At 37.3% G+C, this 25,217-nt stretch overlaps 1 protein-coding gene across 7 annotated transcripts in view; it reads left to right on the top strand.

The window, feature by feature from the left end:
- Positions 1–25,217, top strand: part of EXOC2 (exocyst complex component 2) — a 254,857-nt gene that overhangs the window by 74,714 nt on the left and 154,926 nt on the right. For all 7 annotated transcript variants that reach the window (XM_081056234.1, XM_081056230.1, XM_081056232.1 and 4 more), the window contains exons 5-6: positions 7,112–7,225; positions 8,323–8,447. In XM_081056234.1, the coding sequence (XP_080912360.1) occupies positions 7,112–7,225; positions 8,323–8,447 (239 nt within the window). The remainder of the gene's footprint in view (positions 1–7,111; positions 7,226–8,322; positions 8,448–25,217) is intronic.

The raw sequence follows: 25,217 nt of genomic DNA, 5'->3' as shown, positions 1-25,217 counted from the left end.
TATTAATATTTTGGGATAGAATATTGATTCAGGATGCCTTCAGCTGTAAGTAACAAAGTGAAAATGAATCTTGGCTTAAACATAAAGATTTATTTTCTCATAATATACAAAGTCCAGAGATGGTATTGGTTGAGTTAGTGGCTCAGTAATGTCACCAAGATGTAAGGAACCTGGGTTTTCTGTTCTGCCTTTCCTTTTTTTTCTTTTTTATTAGTTTCAGGTGTACACAACAATGTAATAATTAGACATTTATCATTTATATCCCTCACACAGTGATAACCCCACTCCCCCCATCTACTACCCTTCTGACATCACATACAGCCATTTCATTTCCTCAGTCTCTACTCCTAATGCTGTACTCCACTTCTTGTAACCATTTTATATATGTATATATATATATTATATATATATAATATATAATATATATATAATGTAACCATTTTATATATATATATACATATATGTATAAAATTTAGTTGACATTCATTATTGTTCAGCTTCAGCTTCAGGTGTACAGTGCAGTGATCAGTCATCTGTATCATCCCTGAGGTGGTCTTTCTAATGAGACAAGTGTCTATCGGATAGCCTACCAAATCTTCACAACATTGATTACATTCCCCAAATTGACTTTTGTTTCCCTGTGGCTATCTTCTGGTTACGGACTGTGCTTTCTAATCCCCTCACCTTCCCCCTTATCCCCACCCTTTCTTCCAACTAGCAACCCTCAGTTTTCCCTTTTGTCTCTGAGATTGTTTCTGATTAGTTCATTTATTTATTCTTTTCTTTAGATTCCGCATATAAGTGAGATCATATGGTATTTGTCTTTCTCTGTCTGACTTATTTCACTTAGCATAATGTTCTCTAGATTCATCCATATTGTTACAAATGATAAGATTTCATTCTTCTTTATGGCTGCGTAATACTCAAATGTACCACAATTTCTTAATCCAGTCGTCTACCAGTGGACATTTCAGTTGTTTCCATGTCTTGGATATTGTATATAGTGCTGCAATAAACATAGGGGTGCATAAAGATTTTTGAATTGGAGTTTTGGATTTCCCCAGATAGATATCTAGGAGTGGAATTGCTGGGTCATAACGTAGTTCCATTTTCAGATTTTTGAGATACCTCCATACTGTTTTCCATAGTGGCTGCACCAATCTGCCATCCCACCAACAGTGCACGAGGGTTCCCTTTTCATCACATCCTCTCCAGCACTTGTTGTTTATTGACTTATTGACGATAGCCATTTTGACTGGGGTGAGGTGGTATCTCATTGTGTTTTTTATTTGCATTTCTCTAATGATCAGTGAGGTTGAGCATTTTTTCATGTCTGTTTGCCATCTGTATGTCCTTTTTAGGAAAATGTCTCTTCATGGCCTCGCCCGTTTTTTTATTGGGTTGTTTGTTTTTTTGGAGTTGAGCGTTCTGCCATTCTTAGCATAACACTGATTTCCTTCATAATGGTAAAATGGCTTTAGCAATTTCTAATTGAAACAATAATAATACATAATAATAATATAAAAGTATAATATTAAAATAATGATACACAGTAAATAATAAAACAAAATGTCTGGAGGCAGGAATTTGCTCTCTCTTTGTTCTCCTTAAAAGTATGGAAACTAAGGTATATAAATGTCTAATCACTATGTTGTATACCTTAAACTAGCGTAATAGTGTATGTCTACTGTAATTGAAAAATAAATTTAAGAAAAATCAACTTCACTTTAAAAATAAAAAAAATAAAATTGATCAGTGGGGGATAAAAAAGTATGGAGTCTTTTCCCAGAAATGCTCCAGTAGATCTTTTCTCAGACATTATTGGTGGAAACAAGATCACTCATTAAATAGTAAAGGGGATATGAGAACATGATTGTCTTAGGATGATTGCCATTTATTCAGGGAAGGTACCAACACTAGGCTATGTGAGATTGTTTTGTCTGAGGGTGAAGAGCTATTCTTGATTCACTAGTCAACAGTGGACTTAATTGTGTGATTTGGGGGAAGTTATTTGACATCTCTGTGTTAGAATTTCATCATCTTTAATATTTTTGTCTTGTAATAAGTTTGATTCCTAGTGTAAGTCTTAATAATCTTCTTCAATTTAAATGTGTAGAGTAAGATTGAAAAGAGCTTGATGTCTTCAGTAAGAAATTACTGTAAAATAAACTCAGTGTTTGGGTGGTTATGAGAGTTTGGGAGCTAAAAGATAGTATTTTGACCAGAAGATCCAATACTTTTCAAAATCTGCTTGACCCACTTAGGTTCCAGAAAGAGCTACACGTATGGGAAATAATAGCCCATGAGGTGCCTGTCGGTTGGTTCCTGCCCCAGTCTGGGTGTGGAGCTGTGGTGGAGCAGGCCACCTGCCTGAGGCCCACAGCACCGCCTCACTTCTCACACCACTGCCACAGCTCTGTCTCAGGCTCTTCCAGCCTTGGCCTGCTGGTGGCGGTGGCGTGGTCCATCCCTGAGGGAGAGCCGATGGGGGCCCGGCCATGCGCCATGTGTGTCTCTGGTGCAGGAAGCCTCTGCTGCTCTAGCGGTGGCCCCAGCTATGTGCTGGGCTGTGTCTAGGCCCACATCTGCGCCTCCTCAGGAGGGGGCAGGGGAGACGCCCAGGTAGGCGTTTCTTAACAGCTCATCTCCTAGTGCCCTCAGTAGACTTCAGGCCTTTATCTTGTGATAAAACAGATCTATTTATATTTGTAAAAACAACTGTTTAGGTTTAATGAGATGAGATGTTACTAAGGTTTAAGAATCAGATGAGTTTTAAATATGTGAAGTTCTAGATAACTGCAGGTTTACATCTTTCAGTATCACCTATTTAAACATTTTTACTGTTTAGGATATAACCTTTTTGTATGTGCCATGTATATCCAGTTTTTCTTTTTTTACATTTTTTTTGGCTTTATTGAGGCATAATTGACAAGTTTGTAAGATATTTAAAGTATCCATCTTGATGATTTGATATACATTGTGAAAGGATTCCAGCTATCTACTTAACTAACACATCTATCACCTCAGGTATTTATTTCTTTATGTATGTATTTATTTATTTTAGTGAGAACATTTAAGTTCTGCTCTCAGCAAATTTCAATTATATAATGTGCCATTATCAACTATAGTCACAATGTTTTACGTGAGAATTTATTCATCTTATAGTTAAAAGTTTCTACCCTTTTACTAACCTCTTCCTATTTTCCCGATGCTCTAGCTTCCCACAACCACTTTTCTACTCTGTTCTTATGAAGTTTTTTTTTTAATAGTCCACTTTTTTTGCATATCTGACAACGGTTAATATCCAGAATATATAAACACATATAACTCAAGAGCAAAAAACAAAAAGATAATTAATTTGAAAAATGGTTAGAAAAGCTGAATAGACAGTTTTCCAAAGAAGGCATGCAAACGGCCAGCAGGTGCATGAAAAGGTGGTTGAAAATCACTAATCATCAGGGAAATGCAAATCAAAACCACACTGACATATCACGTCACACGTGTCAGAATGGCTGTTATCAAAAAGGCAAGAGAGAACAAGTGTTGGTGAGGATGTGGAGAAAAGGGTACCCTTTGTACTGTTGGTGGAAATGTAAACTGGTACAGCCACTGTGGAAAACAGTATGGAGGTTCCTCAAAAAATCAAAATAGAACTGCTACGTGACCCCGCAATTCCACTTTTAGATGTATATTCGAAGGAAATGAAAACACTAACTTAAAAATATATATGCTTCCCATGTTCATTGCAGCATAATTTACAATAGCCAACATGTGGAAACAATTGTCAATCGATGGATGAATGGATAAAGAAATTATGGTATATACACATATAATGGAATGTTACTCAGCCATGAGAAGGAAGGAAATTCTGTCATTTGCAACAACATGGATAGCTCTTGATCTCTACCGTGTTTCCCCCAAAATAAGCCATAGCCAGACAATCAGCTCTAATGTGTCTTTTGGAGCAAAAATTAATATGAATTAATTATAATGACATTAATTAATTAACTATATATTAATATATAAATAATATATATTAAATTATATGTTAAATTATATATTGATATATATTAATAATTAATTAATTAATTATATTAATTAATACAAGACCGTATCTTACATTAATTTTTGCTCCAAAAGACGCATTAGAACTGATTGTCCGGCTAGGTCTTACTTTCTGGGGAAACACGGTATGCTAGACAGAGAAAGACTAATAGAGTTTTTACTGTTTTTAACTACATATGTTGAGCATGACTTAACTGTCAGGCCTGTGGGGGCTGTGTAGTGTTAGCCATTTCACGTTGGCATGCAACTGCTGTATTTTTGAATTTTTTATGCCTGTGTTTTATACTTTTTTTGCTTTACTTGCTATAATTTGATCATGGGTCTTTTTTTGATACTATCCTTTTTAACTCTAGCAACCCCTCTTCACACTTCTGCTTTGATATGGATAGGGAACCACCCAACCAAAGTAAAACTACAGGGCTTGAGTGAAGGGTAAAGAGGCTCAGGTTGGCTCTCAGAGTTCCTTTCTGCTGCTGTTTTGTCAGCTGTGTCTTTCTTTGATCTTTGCGTTTGGAACTCTTCCTGTTAGATGAGGATTTCATGTAGTTGAATGATTTGTAAAGACTGTTAGTAGAGATTTAGTTGATGTTAAGTGATTCTGTAGTAATTTTTAATTCTGTTGAGATTGTTTAACTTTCTGGGCAAGCGAATTGTTAGGATTCCATAGAACTCCAGTTTAAGTATCGTACAGAAGTAAGATTGACAAAAAAGTCATAGGCGTGCCACCATGCATATCTCCCTCACACAGAGGACAGACCACGTTAATGAAATATGCCATACTTTCCAGTTTAGATAAAGCTGCGTGATTCTTGAAACATCACTCTAGATAGATACTGCTCACTAGTTAAGATGGAAGTATGGGATATAACCTATGTGTGTCAGAGGGGAATGTCTCCAGTTACTTAGCTAGGGCTAAGTTTAAGTCTCTGCTCAGTCATTATATTCTCCGAAAGTTGTAACTTGGAACTATGATGTACAAATAAATAAAATGAGAAAAACTGCCAAAGGTGACAGGGTTTCATTACTAAGTAAAGTATCAAACCAGCATGAAGAATCCAAACCAAAATAAACTTCTAGAAATACAGAGTTCTCCAGCTCCCTGTCAAAGACCCTGTCTAGTGAAATGACCAATGAGCTTATGTAACACACACACACACACACACACACACACACACACACACACACACACACACGAGTCTCTCTTTCTTTCAGTTTTAGACTGTCGTCTTTTAACTTTTTAAGCCAGGGAAGAAAGATGTAAAGATGGCAGATGGCTTAGTCTCTGAGTTACTCAAATGAGGTGATGTCGGCTTGATGTCCATGATTCTCTTGAAGTCTCGTCTCATCTTCTTGTGTTTTACTACAGTGTTAAGCAGGGCTTTATTTCCCTCTAATTAAAAAAGGAAACTTCATCGTTTGTGGGACTTCTTCTCTCTTGACTGAGGTCCTGACACAGTAAATGTTGGATTCTAGATTAAAGTGCAGGGTTTATGGAAGAAATCCCAGGGAACGGTTTTATTGCTTGCATGCCATACACTTTTAGGGAATATGCAGGGATAAAGGAACCAATAGAGAAGGGGGAGATTTGTAAGATAATTCTGGAGACTTGTGTTAGGCTGCGATGACAGGGCAGATGGAGAATGTGTTTTCCTTCACCCATGCCTGCTCAGTGGGGCGTCCCCAGGCCTAGGGGAAAGTGTTCCCTGCAGCCCTGGAGACAGAGGCCCTGGCACCGAGAGTTTTGGGACAGTGCACGTGCACAGCCAACGCATCTGCTTTGGGACCAGACGAGCACCTTTCCAGAGAGAGTGGGCTCCAGGCTCTTGGGCACTTGTGCCTACGGGGGACTAGTCACCTGCAAGTCGAGGGGCTCACCCAGGTAATACCTTTGGGTGATTTGGTCTAGGGTGCCTGGTTTCTGAATTGAGGCTGTGTTTGCAATAACATGATACCAAGACTCTCTTAGATAAGAGTGAGTTGGAGTCATCAGACCTGCCCATGCTTTCTTTGAGGATGGGGGTAATTTCGCCCTTTGAATACATTTTTGAGAGACACTGGGCTATAAAATAATGTTATGTTCATACCCTGTGAGTTGGGCTTATGTAATATATAGGGGTGAGAAAGACATTTCAGTCAGGCACAGCAAGATCAGAGGAACGAAGTAAAAATGAACACCATGTGTGCAGGCAAGTATAGTCTCTCTGAACTTGCTGAAACTTCAGGTTTGAAGATTAGAGTGGCAGAAGTGAGTCCTGAGAGATAAGGAGGTTTGGGTCATGGAGAAACTTGACTGTAGAACTTGGCCTTCATTGCTCACAGATGAAGCGTGCCATATAGTCAGGGCTGCTAGCTCATACACCCTTGGTGCACACGTCTGCACTTGTTGCTTGTGCTCTCAGACACAACTGCCTGACCTCCAGCATGGAGTTTGACCTATCGTACATATTTAATCAATACTTGAACAAATCAATAAATGAATTGATCTGGAAGGTGACCTTAAAAATGTGGGCAGGAAAGTGAACTGCAGATAATGTATTGCTTGTTATAAGATTTTCTTAAAACTACTTCAGACATGGGCATGTAAATATGAGTATTATAGTCAGATACAATTTTATCAGTAAGTATTATCATTAGGTATTAGTATGCCTTAAAACAGCTTTCACATAGGTCTTTAACAAAATCATTTCAACAAACTGATTTAATATGTTCAGATTTCGTTGTATCCAAATTTTGATTTTTATCCATTGAGTAGGGAATGATTTCATTTTTGGATAGATTTCATTAGCCTCTTTAAATCTTATATTCTTATATTGATGTAATTTCTATATTTTAGATAACTTCCTATCTTCTATATGATCAAAATTGATACAAGAAATCAGCTGGAATGTAGGAAATACATTTTGTGCATACATACAGACATAGCCTCCATAATGTATGATATGATTGTAACAGTTTGTGTTTGTGTTTATTATACTAGGTACTCCTGGACGTGTTACATCTTTGTAGTAATAGCACTTGATACATTTAAACCCATTTTCTCCCTCAGAAGTAAATTTCCCCAGAAGGACTTGGAGATGCTGTTCCCTGGAATGAGTGCTGACTTTACAAGTGAGAATTTTTCAGCTGCCTGGTATCTCATAGAGAACCACTCAACCACCAGGTTAGTGGTGTTGGGCTGTTGACTGAATGGTTTCACTCAGATGCAGCTAATAGGATTATGCAGTCATGTGGGTTTTAGGTCTAGCTTTGCCACTTCGGAGCCCTTTCACTGTGGGTAAACTCCTGAACATCTCAGGGTTTCTATTTCCTTATTTATAAGGTGGGACTGTTAATTACAGGACCCTTATTTCCTACGATCATGCTATTTCTGTATTTCATTATTTGTGCAACCCATTAAAACTTTGTGGACTCTCAGCTGGGTACCTAAACTGGTGTCTGAATGTGACCCTTCCCTACACAAATAACAAAACTTTCAAATCCTGGTGTAAAATAGGGAACACACACTTCCTTCCTTGATGTGATGAGTTGGTTTATCATTTTGCAAAGAGTTGGTTTAAAATTAGGCAAAAAATAGACAAGATAGACCCTTGTCTATTAAAGGGCTCCCTTTTGTCTGTTAATTACATTTTACCCATTCTTGTAACTTTTTTCAAGCCTGATTTAAATTTTATGCAAGCATGTGAATGGCTTATTGCATAAAGTTTATATTCTTGAAAATTCAGTCAACTTGTTCAAATACACCTTAGGAGAAATTCTTCACCTATTAAAATGAAAACCATTAGTAGAAAACATGCGGAAAAGTTGACTGGGTGTTGGTGTGGTGAAGGGTGACAGTATGAGTACAGAAATGAAGGTATAGAGGAGGTCCTGCCTTAGGTGTCATCCACTGCGTGATCTAGGTCTTTCTACGAGGAAGAGGAGGTTCAGAACGCTTTACCTGGCAAATATATGTATGATATACTTGTATATTGGTTATAAAAAAGTTGACGTGTATATTTGCTTCATAGGGGTCTGGCATATTTGAAATGACCATTTGAAGGTGGCCAGTCTCTTTTCTAGCTGCTGTAATTTTGGCATTCATAATAAAAGGTTTAGTTCTAAGTAAGAATGTGAAAACTTTATTTTCATCTGGTTACATATAATGTTAATCTGCGTCTTTTGTAATACAGGCTTCAGTATTTTACACTTAATGCATTGTCTTACTTCATTTTTGCTTGTCAGCAGATTTAAACTTTTGGTTTCTTTCTTTCATTTCAGCTTTGAACAGCTCAAAATGGCAGTCACCCATCTGAAGAGACAGGCTAACAAGAAGAGTGAGGGCAGCCTGGCATATGTGAAAGGGGGTCTTAGTACTTTCTTTGAAGCCCAGGATGCTCTTTCAGGTAAGGTGACCCCTCAGAGCCATGTGCTGGGGCTTCCACAACAGAAACCCGACGCTGTGTTTGCAGAGTGTTTACAGGGTGTGACGTTCGGTCTGTATTTATAGAAGTAGAGATCTAAAATGTGCTATAAATATTTGTTGCATAGACTCTCTTTGAAGGCCTGGTACTTTAAATATTTGTCTCTGAGGCTTTTGTAGGCCCATCATACATGTGTGAAATAGGAGACTACTTTGCCTCTCCACAATGCCCAGTCTCTAAGGCCCATAAGAAATTAAATCCCAATGGGTAAAATTGTAGAATGTAAAAAATTCTCTTACGGCCATCAATATCTTACACATGTTACTAATTCTATAAATGTGACCCATTGTGTGTTTGGTTTGGAAAGGACTGACGATGTAATGTCATTTCTTTAGCCATTGCCCTAGCAGTCCCACACAGTACTTAACTGTCCACCGTCCATCCACGTCGTCACCTGTATGTGCAAGGGAGACTGCATGCAATAGAAATAACATAGCTTTAGACATCTCAGGGAAAGATGGTAGGGTTTATTCTTTTTCCCTAAAAAAAGAAATCTAATTATTGTTTATCTAGTAAAAAGTAGATATTAATAAAGCCCCAAAAGCCCAAAAAGTAGATATTAATAAAGCCCAAAAGTAGATATTAATAAAGCCCAATTATTTTTAAAAATGAAGAGACCTAAAACTAAGTACTATATAGCTAAGTACCAAGTGTGGACAAGGAGGCCACACCTTCTCCCATTCAGAAAGACTAAATTTTAAACTAACTTGTATTCTTAAAGTACAGACATTTTTAAATTGTTTTTAAAACCCCTCTACTCCTGAGCCAAATATGCATAGTTATCTTCTGACAATGAAATGTGCATCTGATACAGCTCTTTCCTGGTAGGTAGATGTGAGGTTTTTCCAGGAGTAAATGTGAATGCCTAGAACGCAACAGAGCAGCTGGTCTTCTTTGATGCATACTTTGTGCCCCATGTTTTTAGATTGTGTGCTTTTCTTTCTTTGTACTCATTGAGGTTCTGAGTTATCAATATTACTACATCAACAATAGAAACCTGAGTGTGTATGAATGATCTAGTGTTATCAAGTAGAACTAAGTTAGTAACATGCCTCGTAACTATGGAGTGATAATTTAGCATATATGATTAGCAATTCTCACAGATTATTGTAATTACAATTATTTCACTTAGCAAAAATATGTTTGACTTTTATCTCCACATTTTTTTAACATATATATTTGTATATACATGTATATTTGCATTTGTTTGCTTATAGTTTTATAAATGGCTTCCGTCTTGGCAGATTTCAAGAAGTTTTATTTTGTGCATTAAATTTATGTAGTCTCATTTGTTAGACATTTACCCTAGAAGTGCATTGGTAATTTAAAAGTTTAACAAAGATAATGCTGACCAAATACTAATAAACAACTACCGCATATAAAAATTTATTTTAATAGTACCTTTGAAAATTATTTAGACACACTAGCTTTTCTATTTTTTAATATAAATAAAATGCATATTACAAAAAATATTAAACAGATGAATAACACGCAAGAACTACTATAATCCCATTGTAGAGATAATCACGTTAACGTTTTATTTCCTTTTGATCTTTTTTTTTTCGTTAGCTGATATGATTACATGTTACAAAATTGGAATTATACATACAGTTTTATATGCCAGAAACCTGTAGATTGCTCCTCTGAGTAATTCTTTTAATATACGATAGCATTTGATTTATTGGTAGCTTTTTAGAAGTTTTTCTGACTATAGTCTTAATTGAAATTGATCTGTAATTTTTAAAAATGCCTTTTGGGTGAGGTGTTTATGTTATACACAATTATATGAATGTGTATTTGTATATGTGTGTGCTGTGAAATGGGTTATGTAGATTAAGAATTATATGTTGGAAATTTAAAAGAGCTAATATATTGAGAGACGTAATAAATTGCTCAAGTAATTTGTTTTACTTTTTTATTATGATAAATTTCAAACATGCTAAAAGTAGTGAGAATAGTACAGTTACCCCCATCTACCTATCACTTAGATTTAACAGTTATTAATGTTTTTCCATATTTGCTTCCTTGGTGTTTTTGAGGTTGTTGGGTTTGTTTGTGTTTTGCTGATCTCAAGCAATGAATCTCAAGCAGCATGACATTTCTGTCCTGTGTGGTATGGTATGAGGTCCCCCAAATAAGGACATTTACCTACGTAACCACAGTAGTATTCTCATAGCTGACAAAAGTTTCATTAATTCTTTAATATCATCTAATTCCCAGTTCATATTCAGATTTCCCCAATTACCCTCCAGTTTTCCTTTTTATACTTGGTTTATCCAAATCAAGATCCAAATAAGATCTAGGTATTTCATTTTTTGTTTTTTAAGTTTCTAAGCCTCTTTTAGACTAAAACAATCCCCTCACCTACCTTACCCTTTTTTTTCATGCTAATGATTTATTGATGAAACAAGGCTATTTATTCTGTAGCATAGCCCTTACTCTGGATTTGACTAATTACTTTCTCATGGTGTCGTGTAACTTATTTACCTCTCCACTTTATTGTTTGGGTTTATCTAATTGGACATTAGATAAGATTCAGTTTCAATATTTTTTGGCCACATGTGGGTTCTGTGTGCTTCCTATTTTATAACATCAGGAGGCCATTCCTGTTTGCTTGTTCCTCCTACAGAGACACTGTGATGCCTCAGTGAATTGAGGTGGGGTGGGCACTGGCAGGTATGTGTGTGTGTCTGTGTGTGTGTGTGTGTGTGTGTGTGTCTTTGAAATTTCTGCTTTCAATGTTTTGTTTATTTTGGTTTGTTTTGCCCCTGACATTTTTTCTTAAATCAAGGTTTTCATGTTTTTTAGCATTGCATTATAATTTTTAAATCATTTAAAATTTATGTTCTAGGCCCTTCTCATTATCAATTCAGTGTGCTAGTGTCTTCTACTTTCTTTATTAGCATTGGTTCTTTAGTGATGCCACTTTTGTGTTTTCAAAATTTGTAATTTAAATTTTCCTCAGATCTAGTAATTTGTAGTGTACTTTTGTTTTTTAAAGTTAGTTTTAGTCTTACAGTATTATGAAAGCCAGTGTGTGTTTTAATATATGTCAATTTTCTGTTACTATGCCAAAGATAAAAATGGGGGTTGGAGCAAGTTCTCTTCAGGGCACACTGTTTGATATGTTATCAGTGCCTGATTAATTACATTATTTAAACCTAGGTTATTTATAATAAACATGTCAGACATATCTTCCTGCTTAATTTTGATTCTGCCAGTTTTTCTCTGTATGAAAAGCATGTTTACTTTGTAACTTTGTTGGTATTAATATTATATTAGAATGTAACAATAATGACTTGAAAATTAGTGTCAATTCCTAAGACCTCTTGCAGGTTTGATAGTTTGCTGAAAGGACTCACAGAACTCACTGAAAGCTGTTTTACTCACAGTTGTGATTTACTACATCGAAAAGAGATATTAAAATCAGCCCTGGGGAAAGACTCATGGGGAAGGGTCCAGGAAAGTACCATGCATGGACAGTCCAGTTGCCTTTTCTTTTTCTTTTTCTCTTTTTTTTTTATTAGTTTCAGGTGTACCAAACAACATAATGATTGGACATTTATACCCATCACTGAGTGATAATCCCCCAAGTCTAGTAACCCTCTGACATCATATATAATTGTTACAATACCATTGACTATATTCCCTATGCTGTACTTTACATCCCATGACTATATAGTTGACATTCCGTATTATTTTATATAAGTTTCAAGTGTATAGCACAGTGGTTAGACATTTATGTGATTCCCCCTTTAAATCCAGTACCCATCTGATACCGTAAATAATCTGTACATTATTGATTATATTCCCCATATTGTATTTTACATCCTCATGACTGTTTTGTGACTACCAATTTGTACTATCTAATCCTTTTATTTTTCTCACCCATCCCTCAACCCCCTTCCCATCTAGCAATCATCAGTTTTTTCTCTGTATCTAGGTGTCTATTTCTGTTTTGTTTGCTTGTTTATTCTGTTCTTTAGATTCCACATATAAGTGAGATCATGATATTTGTCTTTCTCAGTCTGACCTTTTTCACTTAGCATAATATTAATACCCTCTAGGTCCATCCATGTTGTTGCAAATGGTAAGGTTTCATTCTTCTTTTTGGCAGAGTAATACTAGATTGTATAAATGTACCACAATTTCTTTATCCAATCATCTATTGATAGGCAATTTGTTTCCATATCGTGGCTACTGGGAATAGTGTTGCAGTCAACAAAGGGGTGCATGTATTTTTTCAAATTAGTGTTTTGGATTTCTTTGGATAAATACCCAGGAGTAGAATTGCTGGGTCATAAGGCAGTTCTTTCTTTAATGTTTTGAGGAACCTCCATACTCTTTTTCCATAGTGACTGCACCAATTTGCAATCCCACTAGCAGTGCACAAGGGTTCCCTTTTCTCCTTTTCTCAGCATCCTTGCCAGCACTTCTTGTTTGTTGATTTATTGACGATAGGAGTGACTCTGACAGGAGTGAGGTGGTATCTCATTGTAGTTTTTATTTGCATTTCTCTGATGACTAATGACATCGAGCATCTTTTCATATACCTATTGGCCATCTGTATGTCCTCTTTGGAGAAATGTCTCTTCATGTCCTCTGCCCATTTTTTAATTGGATTGTTTGGTGGTTTTCTTTTGGTGTTAGTTGTATGAGTTTTTTTTATAACTTTGAGATATTAACCCCTTGTCAGATGTATCATTGGCAAATATCTTCTTCCATTCAGTAGGATTCCTTTTTGTATTGTTCATGGTTTTATTTGCTGTGAAAAAACTTTTTAGTTTGATGTAGTCGCATTTGTTTATTTTTTTCTTTTATTTCTCTTGTTCGAGGAGATATATCAATAAAAACATTACCAAGGGTAATGTCTGAGAGTTTACTTTCTGTATTTTCTTCTAGGAATTTTATGGTTTCAGGCCTTATATTTCAGTCTTTAATTCATTTTGAATTTATTCTTGTATATGGTGTAAGAAAGTGACCCACTTTCATTTTTTTGCACGTTTTCCTGTTTTCCCAGCACCATTTATTAAATAGACTGTCTTTACCTTAATATAAATTCTTGCTTACTTTGTCATAGATTAAATGACCATATGGGAATGGATTTATTTCTTGGCTCTGTATTCTGTTCTGTTGGCCAGTATATTTGTTTTTGTGCCAGTAATAATGCTGTTTTGCTTACTATGGCCTTATAATATAGTTTGATATATTATACATATATTATACAGGTAGCATGATACCTCCAGCTTTGTTCTTCTTAGGATTGCCGTGGCTATTTATGGTGTCTTGCCGTGGTGTCTTTTATGGTTCCATATAAATTTTAGGATTATTTGTTCTAGTTCTTTGAAAAATGCCTTTGTTATTTTGATAGGGATTGCATTGAATCTATATATTGCTTTGAGTAGTATGGACATTTTAACTATATTAATTCTTCCTATCCATGAACATGGTTTATGCTTCCATTCATTTTGTATCGTCGTAATATCTCTCTTTAATGTCTTATAATTTTCTAAGTACAGGTCTTTTACCTCCTTGGTTAAATTTATTCCTTTTTTTGATGCAATTGTAAATGGGATTGTTTTCTTAATTTCTCTTTCTGATAGTTCATTATTGCTGTATAAAAGTACAACCTATTTCTGAATATTAATTTTGTAGCCTGCTACTTTACTAAATTCATTTATCAATTCTAATAGTTTTTTTGGTGGAATCTTTGGGGTTCTCTCTATATAGTATGATGTCATCTGCAAAAAAAGACAGGTTTACTTCTTTCTTTCCCACTTGGATGGCTTTTATTTCTTTTTCTTGTCTGATTGCTGTGGTTAGAACTTCCAGCACTAAGTTAAATAAAAGTGGTGAAAGTGGACATCCTTGTCTTGTTCCTGATCTTAAGGGAATGCTTTTAGTTTTTCCTCATTGATTATGATGTTAGCTGTGAGTTTGTTATATATGTCCTTTATTACATTGAGGTATGTTCCTTCCATTCCCACTTTGCTGAGAGTTTTTATCATAAATAGATGCTGGATTTTATCACATGCCTTTTCTGAATCTGTTGACATGACCATATGATTTTTATTTTTCATTTTGTTAATGTTGTGTATCACATTAATTGATTTGCAGATACTGAACCAACCTTGCATACCAGGAATGAATCCCACTTGATTGTGGTGTATGATCTTTTTAATGTATTGTTAAATTCAGTTTGCTAATATTTTGTTGAGGATTTTTGCATCTGTATTCATTTGGGATATCAGCCTATAGTTTCTCTTTTTGTAATGTCTTTGTCTGGTTTTAGGATCAGGGTAACGGTGGCCTCCTAACATGAGCTTGGGAGCTTTCGCTCTGCCTTGAAGTTTTGGAATAGGTTGAAGGTAATAGGTGTTAATTTTTTTCTGACTGTTTGGTAAAATTCACCCGTGAAGCCATCTGGTCTAGGAGTTTTGGTTATTTGGAGCTGATTAAATTTTGTTGGTAGTAATTCATCCGTTCAGATTTTCTGTTTCTTCTTGATTCACCTGGAAAATTGTGTGCTTCTAGGAATTTATTCATTTCTTTCATTTTGTTCAATTTATTGGCATATAGTTGCTGATAGTATTTTCTTAAAATTTTTCATATTTCTGTGGCGTTCCTTGTTACTTGTCCTCTTTCATTTCTGATTTTATTTATTTGGGTCTTCTCTTTTTTTTCTTGATAAGTCTGGTTAAAGGTTTGTCAATTTTGCTTATCATTTTACAAAACCGGCTTTTGGTTTCATTGATATTTTTTGTTTTTGTTTTCTTTTTGCTCTCTATTTCATTTATTTCTGCTCTCGTCTTTATTATTTCCTTCCTTGTATGCACTGTGGGCTTATTGTGCTGTTCTTTTTCTGTTTCCCTTAAGTGTAGATAAAGATTGTTGAGTTGAGATTTTTCTTGTTTGTTTAGGTAGGCCTGTATTGCTATGATTTTCCCTCTTAGGAGTGTTTTCGCTGTCTCCCATAGATTTGGGGTCATAGTCCTTTATTTTTGAGGGTATCTTTTGATTTCTTCCTTGATCTCATTGTTGACACATTCATTATTTAGTAGCATGCTATTTAGCCTCCACATGTTTTTGTGTTTTTCAGTAGTTTTCTTGTAATTGATTTCTAGTTTCATACCACTGTGGTCAGAGAAGACTCTTGATACTATTTCAGTCTTCTTAAATTTAAATTTATTGAGACTTGTTTTGTGGCTTAACGTGGTATATCTTGGAAAATGTTCCATGTGTGCTCTGAAAGAACGTATATTCTGCTGCTTTGGGGTGAAATGCTCCAAAAATATCAATTAAATGCATCTGTTCTAGTGTGTCATTTAAGGCCTCTGTTTCCGTGTTGATTTTCTGTCTGGAAGATCTGTTTATTGGTGTCAGTGGGGTGTTAATGTCCCCTGCTATGAGTGTGTTACTGTTGACCTCTATCTTTATGTCGGTGTATATTTGTTTTATATATTTAGGTGCTCCTATGTTGGGTGCATAGATGTTTACTAGAGTTATGTCCTCTTGTTGGTTTGATCCCTTTATTATTATGTAATGTCCTTTATGTTTTATTATAGTCTTCGTTTTAAAGTTTATTTTGTCCAATGTTAAGTATTGTTACCCCAGGTTTTTTCTAGTTTCCATTTGTGTGTAATATCTTTCTCTATCCCTTTACTTTCAGTCTGTGTGTGTCTTTTGATCAGGTTGGTCTCTTGTAGACGGCATATGCATGGGTCTTGTTTTCTTATCCACTCAGCCACCCTATGTCTTTTTATTGGAGCATTTTATCCATTTTCACTTAAAGTGATTATTGATAGGGACATAGCTATTGCCATTTTATTATTCATATTTTTTTGTCTTTCTTAGTTTGTTTGTTTTATCCTATTACCTGTTTAAAGACGTCCTTCTAACATTTCCTGTAATACTGGCTTGGTGGTAATGAATTCCTTTAGCTTTTTGGTATCTGGGAAGCTCTTTATCTCTTCTTCAATTTTAAATGATAGCGTTGGTGGGTAGAGCATTGTTGGTTGTAGGCCCTTTCTTTTCATCACTTTGAATATTTCTTGCCACTCCCTTCAGGACTGCAAAGTTTCTTTAGAAAAATCAGCTGGTAGTCTTATGGGAACTCTCTTGTGAGTAACTAGTTGGCTTTGTCTTGCTACTTTTAGGATTCTCTCTTTGTTGTTAACTTTTGCCATTTTAATTATGATGTGTCCTTGTGTAGGCCTGTTTGGGTTCATCTTGTTTGGGACTCTCTTCACTTCCTGGGCTCGTATAATATGTCTGTTTCCTTTACCAGGTTGGGGAAATTTTTGGTCATTATTTCTTCAAATACGTTCTCAATCACTTGCTCCTTCTCTTCTCCTTCTGGTATTCCTATGATGTGAATATTGTTATACTTGGTGTTGTCCCACAGGACCCTTAAAGTATCTTCATTGTATTATATTATTTTTTCTTTTTGTTGTTCCAATTAGGTGTAATCTACTACCTTGCCTTCCAAATTGCTGATTCGATAGTCTACTTCATCTAATCTGCGGTTGATTCCTTCTAGTGTAGTCTTCATTTCAGTTTCATTTCTGACTGGTTCTTTTTCATGGTTCCTATGTCCTTTTTTATGCTTACTACCTTTTTGTTGAAATTATCACTAAGTTCCTTAAGCATTTTTATAATCAATGTTTTAAACTCTGTCCCTGGTAGGTTGGTTGCCTCCATTTCATTTATTTCTATTTCTGGAGGCTTCTCCTGTTCTTTTGTCTGAGATATGTTTCTTTGTTTTCTCATTCTGGCTGCCTCTTTGTGCATGTTTCTATGTATTAGGCATGTTTAGGCATGCCTAAACATGTTAGGCATGTTTCTATGTAGAGACACCTATGTCTATCAGTCTTTTCTTGGTGGCCTTATGTAGTAGGTGTCCTGTGTGGTCCAGTGGTACAATCTCCTTAATCTCCTGTGCATGTGTTCCACGAGTGAGCCTTCAGTGTGTTGTGTGTGTTCTCCTGTTGTGGTTTAGCCTTGATTGCTTTGGCATGTCAGTGTGTGGAATTGACTCTCAGGCTGACTAACTATGAGGACTGGCCGTACCCACAGTATATGAGCTGCTGTGTGGGGGCTGACCCTTCAGAGGGGACTTTATCCCCGTGGACTCTTGTGCCTGTTGAGACCCCCATTTGGGTGTGCTGCTTGTGGGGCTATCCAGGTAGTGCTCTGGTGTGGTGTGAAGCAGGCCTCTGGGTGTGTTGATTCTGATGTGTCTTGTGCGGGGCTCCTGTGTAGTCCAATTTCAGCCATTCCTGTGACTGGCTATCTGGTAGGAGCCTCAGAACTATATGTGATTGGTTGCTGCCTGTGCTGCAAGTGGAGGTAGGGGTGGCCTCACTGAACCGATGCTGGCTGCCACCAAAAGTGGGCCTGAGGCAGCTTAGCTAAAGGCCCAGGCCCCTAGGCCTATTGTTACCCGCTAGCTGCCAGTAGCACCAGCCGTTGAAAGAGCCTCCTTAGGTGCATGGTCTTGGCTGGTTGACCAGTGTTGCCATTGCATTCTGCGATGGAGCACTGGCTGGGCGGGATAGAGTTCAAGGGAGTCACTAGATGTGACCAGTGATTTTTACAGTGTTAATGCAGATTCCATTCTTAAGACGGTGCTTGGCCTGTGAACACCTTTCCCAGCTCCCCAAACAGACTGCAGCCAGCCACTTCAGGCTTGCAGATTTCTGAGAGCTGACCCTGAGTGGCTGAGGCACAGTCTTTGGGTCACTGTCCACCACCAAAATCTCCCTAGGCAGTTGTGGACTACCTGCTGCTGTAAAAGACCTCTTCTGCGGCTTGTGGGGCGGAGTCCACCATGCAGTGCCCAGAGTGCCATTGGCAATGCAGCTGTAGGTGGGCAAGGCGGGGTTACAGAGAGCTAAGGGGTGCGATTGGTGGTTTCTACAAAGTCAGTGCAGAGTCGGCTTCTCAACCAGGGCTGGGCCCATGACCACCCAGCAAATATGCTCCGAGAACACCACAGCCAATAACTGCGCGTCTCAGGCCTACCACTGCCCATTTATGGTGCATATTGTACGTCTTGGCCTCTTTGCCCTCCAGCAAACGTTTCCCAGGCTACCACAGGCCCTCTACCCACTTTAATCTACAGCCTGGCATTCAAGAGTTTCCTGGGCAACGTAACGTCAGCTGTACAGAAGGTGGGATCCAGGGTATCACCATGGCAGTGTGTACGCACTGATTCCTGCAGACCATTGTGGTCCCAGACTTGGCTTTTTGGGAGAGGGCTTAACCCAGGAAAGATGGCGTCCTCCCTATAAGCCACATGTGTGCAGGCTCTACACAGAATCAACAATGGCTCCCTTCCCTCCATCGCTCATGCCCAAAGTACTCAGCTCAGTCTTTCCCTGCATGTCCCTTGGCCTCTCCTGCTGTCACCCTTCCACCAGAGAACAAGTGAGCAAGTGAGCCCATGTGCTGGCTCTACCAGAGGATGTCTGGGTTTCCATCTGCCTTCTGCCCCAGCAGCAAGGGCAGACGGTCCTTGCTGATTTTCACTGCCTGCCAGATGCTGTGGGAGCTCCTCTTCCCGGCACAGGACCCATGGGCTGTGGAGCCTGGTGTGGGGCTGGGGGGGAGGGGGCTCCCTCTTCAGGGGAGACTTCTGCCACAGTGGTAACCCGCCTGGAATTCAACCTGTATCTGTGTGTTTGGGGCCAGTCTGTTTCGTGTCTCTGCCCCTGCTACCAGTCTTGATGTGGCCTCTTCTTTATATCCTTAGTTTTAGGTGTTCTCTTCAGCTAGTGTTCAGATGATTCTTGAGGTTGATTGTTCTATAATTTATTTTGATGTGATCCTGGGAGGCAGTAGGCATAGTGTTCACCTAATCTGCCACCTTGGACCTGTCAAGGACTTTCATATCCCAGTTGCCTTTTTAAAGTGGAGTCATGGACAGGACTGATTTTCCTGGTGATGATGTGAGACAATGTGCACGAAGTATTGCCAACCAAGGAATCTCACCTAAGCCTTGGTGTCCAGAGTTTTTATTGGGTCTCTGTTTTGTAGATGTAGTTAGCTGCCCCAATGGCTGACCTGTCCATCTTTCTGGAGGTCGAGGTGATACTGAGTGACCCAAAGCCCTCACTGTAAATCACATTGTTAGATTATTTGGTGCGGCCCAAGGCCTTAAGTAAACAATGATACTTTTATCAGGTAAGACATTTGAAGAGCTTAGAGATTACTCACCAGGAGCCTAGGATAAGGCTAGACCTCTCTTTAGGCAAGAATAAATTCTTCACTGCATAATAACACAATATTGATATTTCATAATCTTCCTGTTACATGCATTTCCTTGATATATATCATATAGTTTTTAACCTTTTTTTTTTTTTTTTTTGCCCCCGTTCCTTCCCCCCACATCCTTGGTTTTTATGCCGTTCTTTCTCAGTCTACTTGTAGGGCACAGCTCCCTGGCCCATGCTGGTATTATGAGCCTTGCTCTCCACCTGGCTGAGACAGTCGGTCGCTGGTCATTGGTCTGCTGGTCACAGCAGATTGATTATTCTATGCCGGCCGCTCACAATGGCTTCCGGACACTCACGGTAGCTCACATGTCAGCACACAGCAGCCCACAGCAGTTCATGGCAGCGCATGGCAGCCAATGGCAGCTCCCACTGACCTCCGGCTGTTCATGGCAGCCCAGCTCCAGGGAGAGCCATTTGTCACAGTCTTAGCTGTAGAGGTTGCAGCTCACTGGCCCATCTGGGAGTGGAACCAGTGGCCTTTGGCGTTAGGAGCACAGCGCTCCAACCGCCTGAGCCACCGGGCCGCCCCTGAATCGTTGCCTCTTAATAAGAATTTTTGTGATGTATGGTTGTCATAACTGATATTTTTGTCCTTTCGTTTTGTTCCGTTGTTTTTTGTTTTTGATTTTTCCCTCTGTCCTATAGAGACCATATTTTTTTGCAGATTTGGAAGAAATTTTTTTAAATTCTATTATAGGTTGTTTTATCTTTTGCATTTAATTGTGTAACATATTTACTACAGCTATTTAAAATGTACCATATGTACACATGAATTTAGTTGGCTTTAATATTTATTACCTATCAGTTTATATTTCATTTTCCTATCTTTGAATTTTTTGTTTTGAACTGTGGGATATAGCTTTTGTGCTATATCTTTTGAATTCTTGCATATTTGGAAATGTCTCTTGCTTTCACACATAAATAATGACTTGGCTGTAAAAGAATTATTTTCTGAAAACATTGATCGTTTCTTTTAGTATTGCAAAGAAGTCCTGAGCCAGTTTAATTCTTTATTACTTGTAGAAGAATTGGTTGTTTTTCTCTACCTAAATGTATAAAAGATGTATTTGTTTAGCCTTGCATTAAAAAATAAATACGTACCTTTTGGGATTATATTGTAATGTAGGTCTTGTTTTTATTCACTTTACTCAACACACAAGCTTTAGAATCTGTGGACTTGTATCTTCAGTTTTTAACACTTTTGTTATGTCAGATTTTGGTTTGTCTCTGAATGGCCTTGTATAAACACATTGCTCCTTTCCTTCTGCTGTCCTGCGTAGTGCCTAGCACCTGTTCTGTTTTTCAGCAGAATGCTAAGTTGCCCACAATAGTTTCCTTCTGTTTCCTGACATGCTGGATGTTGGGAAATGTAGTCTCTAAATGGTTGTAAAAGGAAAGGTATTGTTGGAAGTGAGAAAAATGGGGGAGCAGAACTAAAGTCCTGAAGATAGTTATGAAAAAATTTGAAGATATTTCTGGTCTCTGCTACACATGTGTTGGAGTTAGGCTAGTAGAGGTGATACAGTATAAATGAATGCTTTCTCTGCTCTTTTTGGTATCATCTGTGTTTGTCTCTTTGATTGAGTGGAGTATTTTATACACAGTCCTAGGATGTTTTTTCAGTGCGTTCCAATCAGGTGTACAGTTAGTAGCTATTAACCCTCTTCTATGCACTTTACTTATTTTTAAGTTTTTATGTTATTGTCAGTTTTTTTCTTGTGCATACCCAGTAATATTTTAATTAGAACTTGATGAGAAGTGTGTCTGGCATAATAACTGCAGATGTTAACCTCAGTGTGTTTATTATAGTTTTTTTTCTTTACTATATCCTACAAAAATATTTCCAGCATTATACTTCACTTTTCCATGGCTGTCACCTTGCCATTCTCTCCCAGTGGCCTGAAGTCTTGATGAGCCCTGGTTTCTTACCAGCTACTGCGCACATCAGCCCTCTTAGGTTACGGTGATGTTTGTGTAGCTTCTCATAACATTGAAGCCTTCTTCGCTTCCTTAGTGCCATCTGATTGTCACCTTTGTTTCTGTGACCATTTCTCTGACTGCCCCTTGAGCTTGTCACCTGTACAATCACTTGTTTTTTAGTGGCAAGTCCAGCATTATCACGTGTTCCTTTTCAGAGCAACTGTGGGCTAAACCTGTGTGAATTATTCCTCTTTATGATATACCCCACTAAAGAATGCCAGACTGAAGAGGCCAAGGAAAATAAATAGCGCATATTGCTCGACACACGATTGTCCTACCCCCTATGTTGCCTTTGTTGCTCCTACTCCAGGTGGTGTGAGTCATACTGATTTTTAGCACTTTCTGTTTAGTGCCTATTGATCTAGGAAGATAATCTAGGCATGTATGGTTATATAATACCCGATTACCTAAGTGAGAATCCTTTATGCCTGTTAGTCTTCTATGTTGCAATTATATTTTTATTTATCGTTTTTATTTTCAGTATAGGAAGTGAGGAAGGAAAGGATTCACAATTTAAATATAATTTATATGTGATTTAGCCACTCTCATAAAAATTTGGTAGAAGTAGAAACTAAATGTTTAAAAAGCTCTTAATAAATTTAAGTTAAGAATACACCTTCCTATAACACTTCTGCCTTCTTTCTTAAGTGTTATACTTACTAAAGTATAACAGAGGTTGATATGTGGGTCAGGTTAGGCTCTAGCTTGTCTTTGCAGGCCAGAAGCTTCATGTGACTGTGTTTTTCAAGTGTTGTTTTAAAAACAGAGAAGAAGAAGAAAATGTGATCGAGGTCCTCCGATGTGGCCCACAAAGCCCCAAATATTTACTGTCTGTGTTTTTATAGAAATTGTTAGTCTCTGACTTAGTTTGAATATTCCCATGTCACACAGGCTAGCAGTAACATATAATGATTAGAGTATGTACATCGCAGTGTACCCAGCAGTGAATCCTTGTAGACATTTCCTATCCACACATGTCACTTCATAGTGCCTTGTTTAATATCGCATTATATAACTGCATGGACAGAATTATGATATTTGATTGAAATTTGCATATTTGATGTCTACATTTTATTAGAGAGTTAAAATAATCATTTAAATAAATCAATAGGCAGTCTCTCTATAACTGATTTTTCTTTGAATCGAACTTTTATATATACTTTTTTTCCCAAATGTAAATAAATGTATGGTTTTCAACTGCTTCACGTTTCAATAGATTAGAAACAATAACAAACTTGTGATCAAGTACCAAGTTGCTTATTGAGTTATACTATTTAAAAATGTTTTCAGAGAAAATAAAAGGTCAAATGAACCAGACATTGGGTTATTTGGTTTAATTTTCTGGAAAATAGGATTGCCTTTATCAGATCCCAGTGTCTCTCAGTCCTCATGCTTGGCTGACAGCTTGACAGTGGCTCTGCTGTGGTAGAGATGGGCGGCGGAAGCTGCTTTGTCAGCAGAAAAGGGCTGTAAGCTGAGCTGGGGGGAAGCCAGGCTCACCTCATCTTGACCTGCTGATCAGTGATGGGTTTTGTCAGCAACAGAAAATGTGGCTGCATGATTTCCTTTTAATGCTAATTTTGGCTTAGAAAGTAGCATTTGAAGAGGGCTGTGTACGATGTGATGTCTCATTGCCACGTACAAACCTCAAGCAGTGCCTGCTTCATAAAATGCAGAGTTGTGATTGCCAAGTGTTCTTCTGCTTCCGGGACTGTCAGAAAGTCACAGCAACATCTAAATAAATAGTGTGAGCAGATTTGCTTGTATAGAAGGTGGAAATCTTTCTAGTTTCACTTTTTAATGTCCTTTCTTAAAGATAGGAAGGTTTTTTCCGTTTAGGTTAAGTACCAGTTAAGTTCAGGCTTTGACATTTGAAAACGTTTTATGTTACCATTACCATAATCCAAACTTCAAGCATTAAAGAAATAACTTTTTTATTAATTCCTGAATCAACCAAGACAATTAAAAATATAATGGCTGATCTTTTTCCCAAATGTATTTTTCTATGAATGTGTTTCTGCAGTAGAAAAGCAGTCTATTTTAGAATTTCAAACAAAATTTGAGGTTGCTTTACCGAAAAATGTGTAAAAAAGGACAAGATCAGGATTAGAGACTACTTAAAAGAAGCAGAGAAACAGATGTTATCACACATTGAGAATATGTTCATATTCCATTGGAGCACTAAATTTGACCCAGAATTTTCCAACCAATGAGTCAAGGGAAACGAATTGTATTATTAAAGAAATATACTTTTTTTGTTGTTTTGTTTTGCTTAGACAGACTTTTTTTTCCCCCCAATAATTCTGCCACCCATGATGGATGGGTTGAGGCAGAACATGTAAGTTACTTTTAGGAAAGAGTCTGACGTTCTACCTGAATGTTAGAGAATAGCTAACGTAACAGTGCTGTTGATTTCAGTGTACTGGCTGTAAAGTCTGTAGAGTTACACATCTTGTATTTGTGTGTTTGCTAGAGCCAGTTATGTGAAAGAATAAAATCCTGGGCGTTTTAGCAGCTGTTGCTTTTGAGAGAAGTCCTTTTATTTGCAAATAAATGCAGTTCCTAACTGACATAATAAGTCTATTATTTTCACTTTACAAATGTGAAAACAGAGGCTTAAGGCAGTTTATGCTGCTTACTTATGTAATATGGGCAGTATGGGGTGAAGTTTTTTTGTTCTGTGATCAGACTGCTTGAGTTCAAATTTTGGTTTGGGCTTTTGACCTTGGTTAACCTGTTTAATTTCACTGAGCCATGGTTTTTCCATCTGTGAAATAGAAATAATATTAGAATGTACATCATTGGCTTCTTATGAGATGAGCAATATGCATTAGAAACTCGTAACTTATGGTCATGTCTCAATTAATGTTTGTCTTGCTATTTTTATTATGTCACAGTTTTAAATTTGAAATATTTGACCATTATGTTTTGACATTTTTCTTAGTGCTTTACCTAAGTAAGCCTAATTTGCTCTGTTTAAAACCTCCCATCTTAGGTAAAATAGTTTGAAAATATAAATCATTAAGTGATTTCCTAATAATCTTTATAAGAATTATGTAGACACATATTAATAATAGCAATAAACTCCAGGGCACTTTGTACACGCACAGATTGATGTACTGGTAGGTGTTATCAAATAGTTCTTGGGAGCCTCCAGTTCCCAAAATAATTACAAAATGAATAGGACGTGAATAATATGTGTTTTACCATATTATGTCCCAAGGCTGAAGTTAAATACTTTGAGTTCTATAGACTTCAAATAGTAGTATTTCTATTTTGCAGATGGTGAAAATGAGAAGTAAATATGACTTTCCTGTGGCCAATGTCAAAGATATTAGTTACTTAAGTCTCACGTTTCTTTTATAGTTCAGCTTTTTACCACTCAACATGGAGGATCAGATGATTATGTGTATAATGTGCTATTTTAATAGCGCTA

This window comes from Rhinolophus hipposideros (genome assembly GCF_964194185.1).
Source record: "Rhinolophus hipposideros genome assembly, chromosome: 8".
Taxonomy (NCBI): Eukaryota; Metazoa; Chordata; class Mammalia; order Chiroptera; family Rhinolophidae; genus Rhinolophus; species Rhinolophus hipposideros.
The sequence above is the reverse complement of the archived record's forward strand: the minus strand, read 5'-3'. Positions and strand labels throughout refer to the sequence as shown.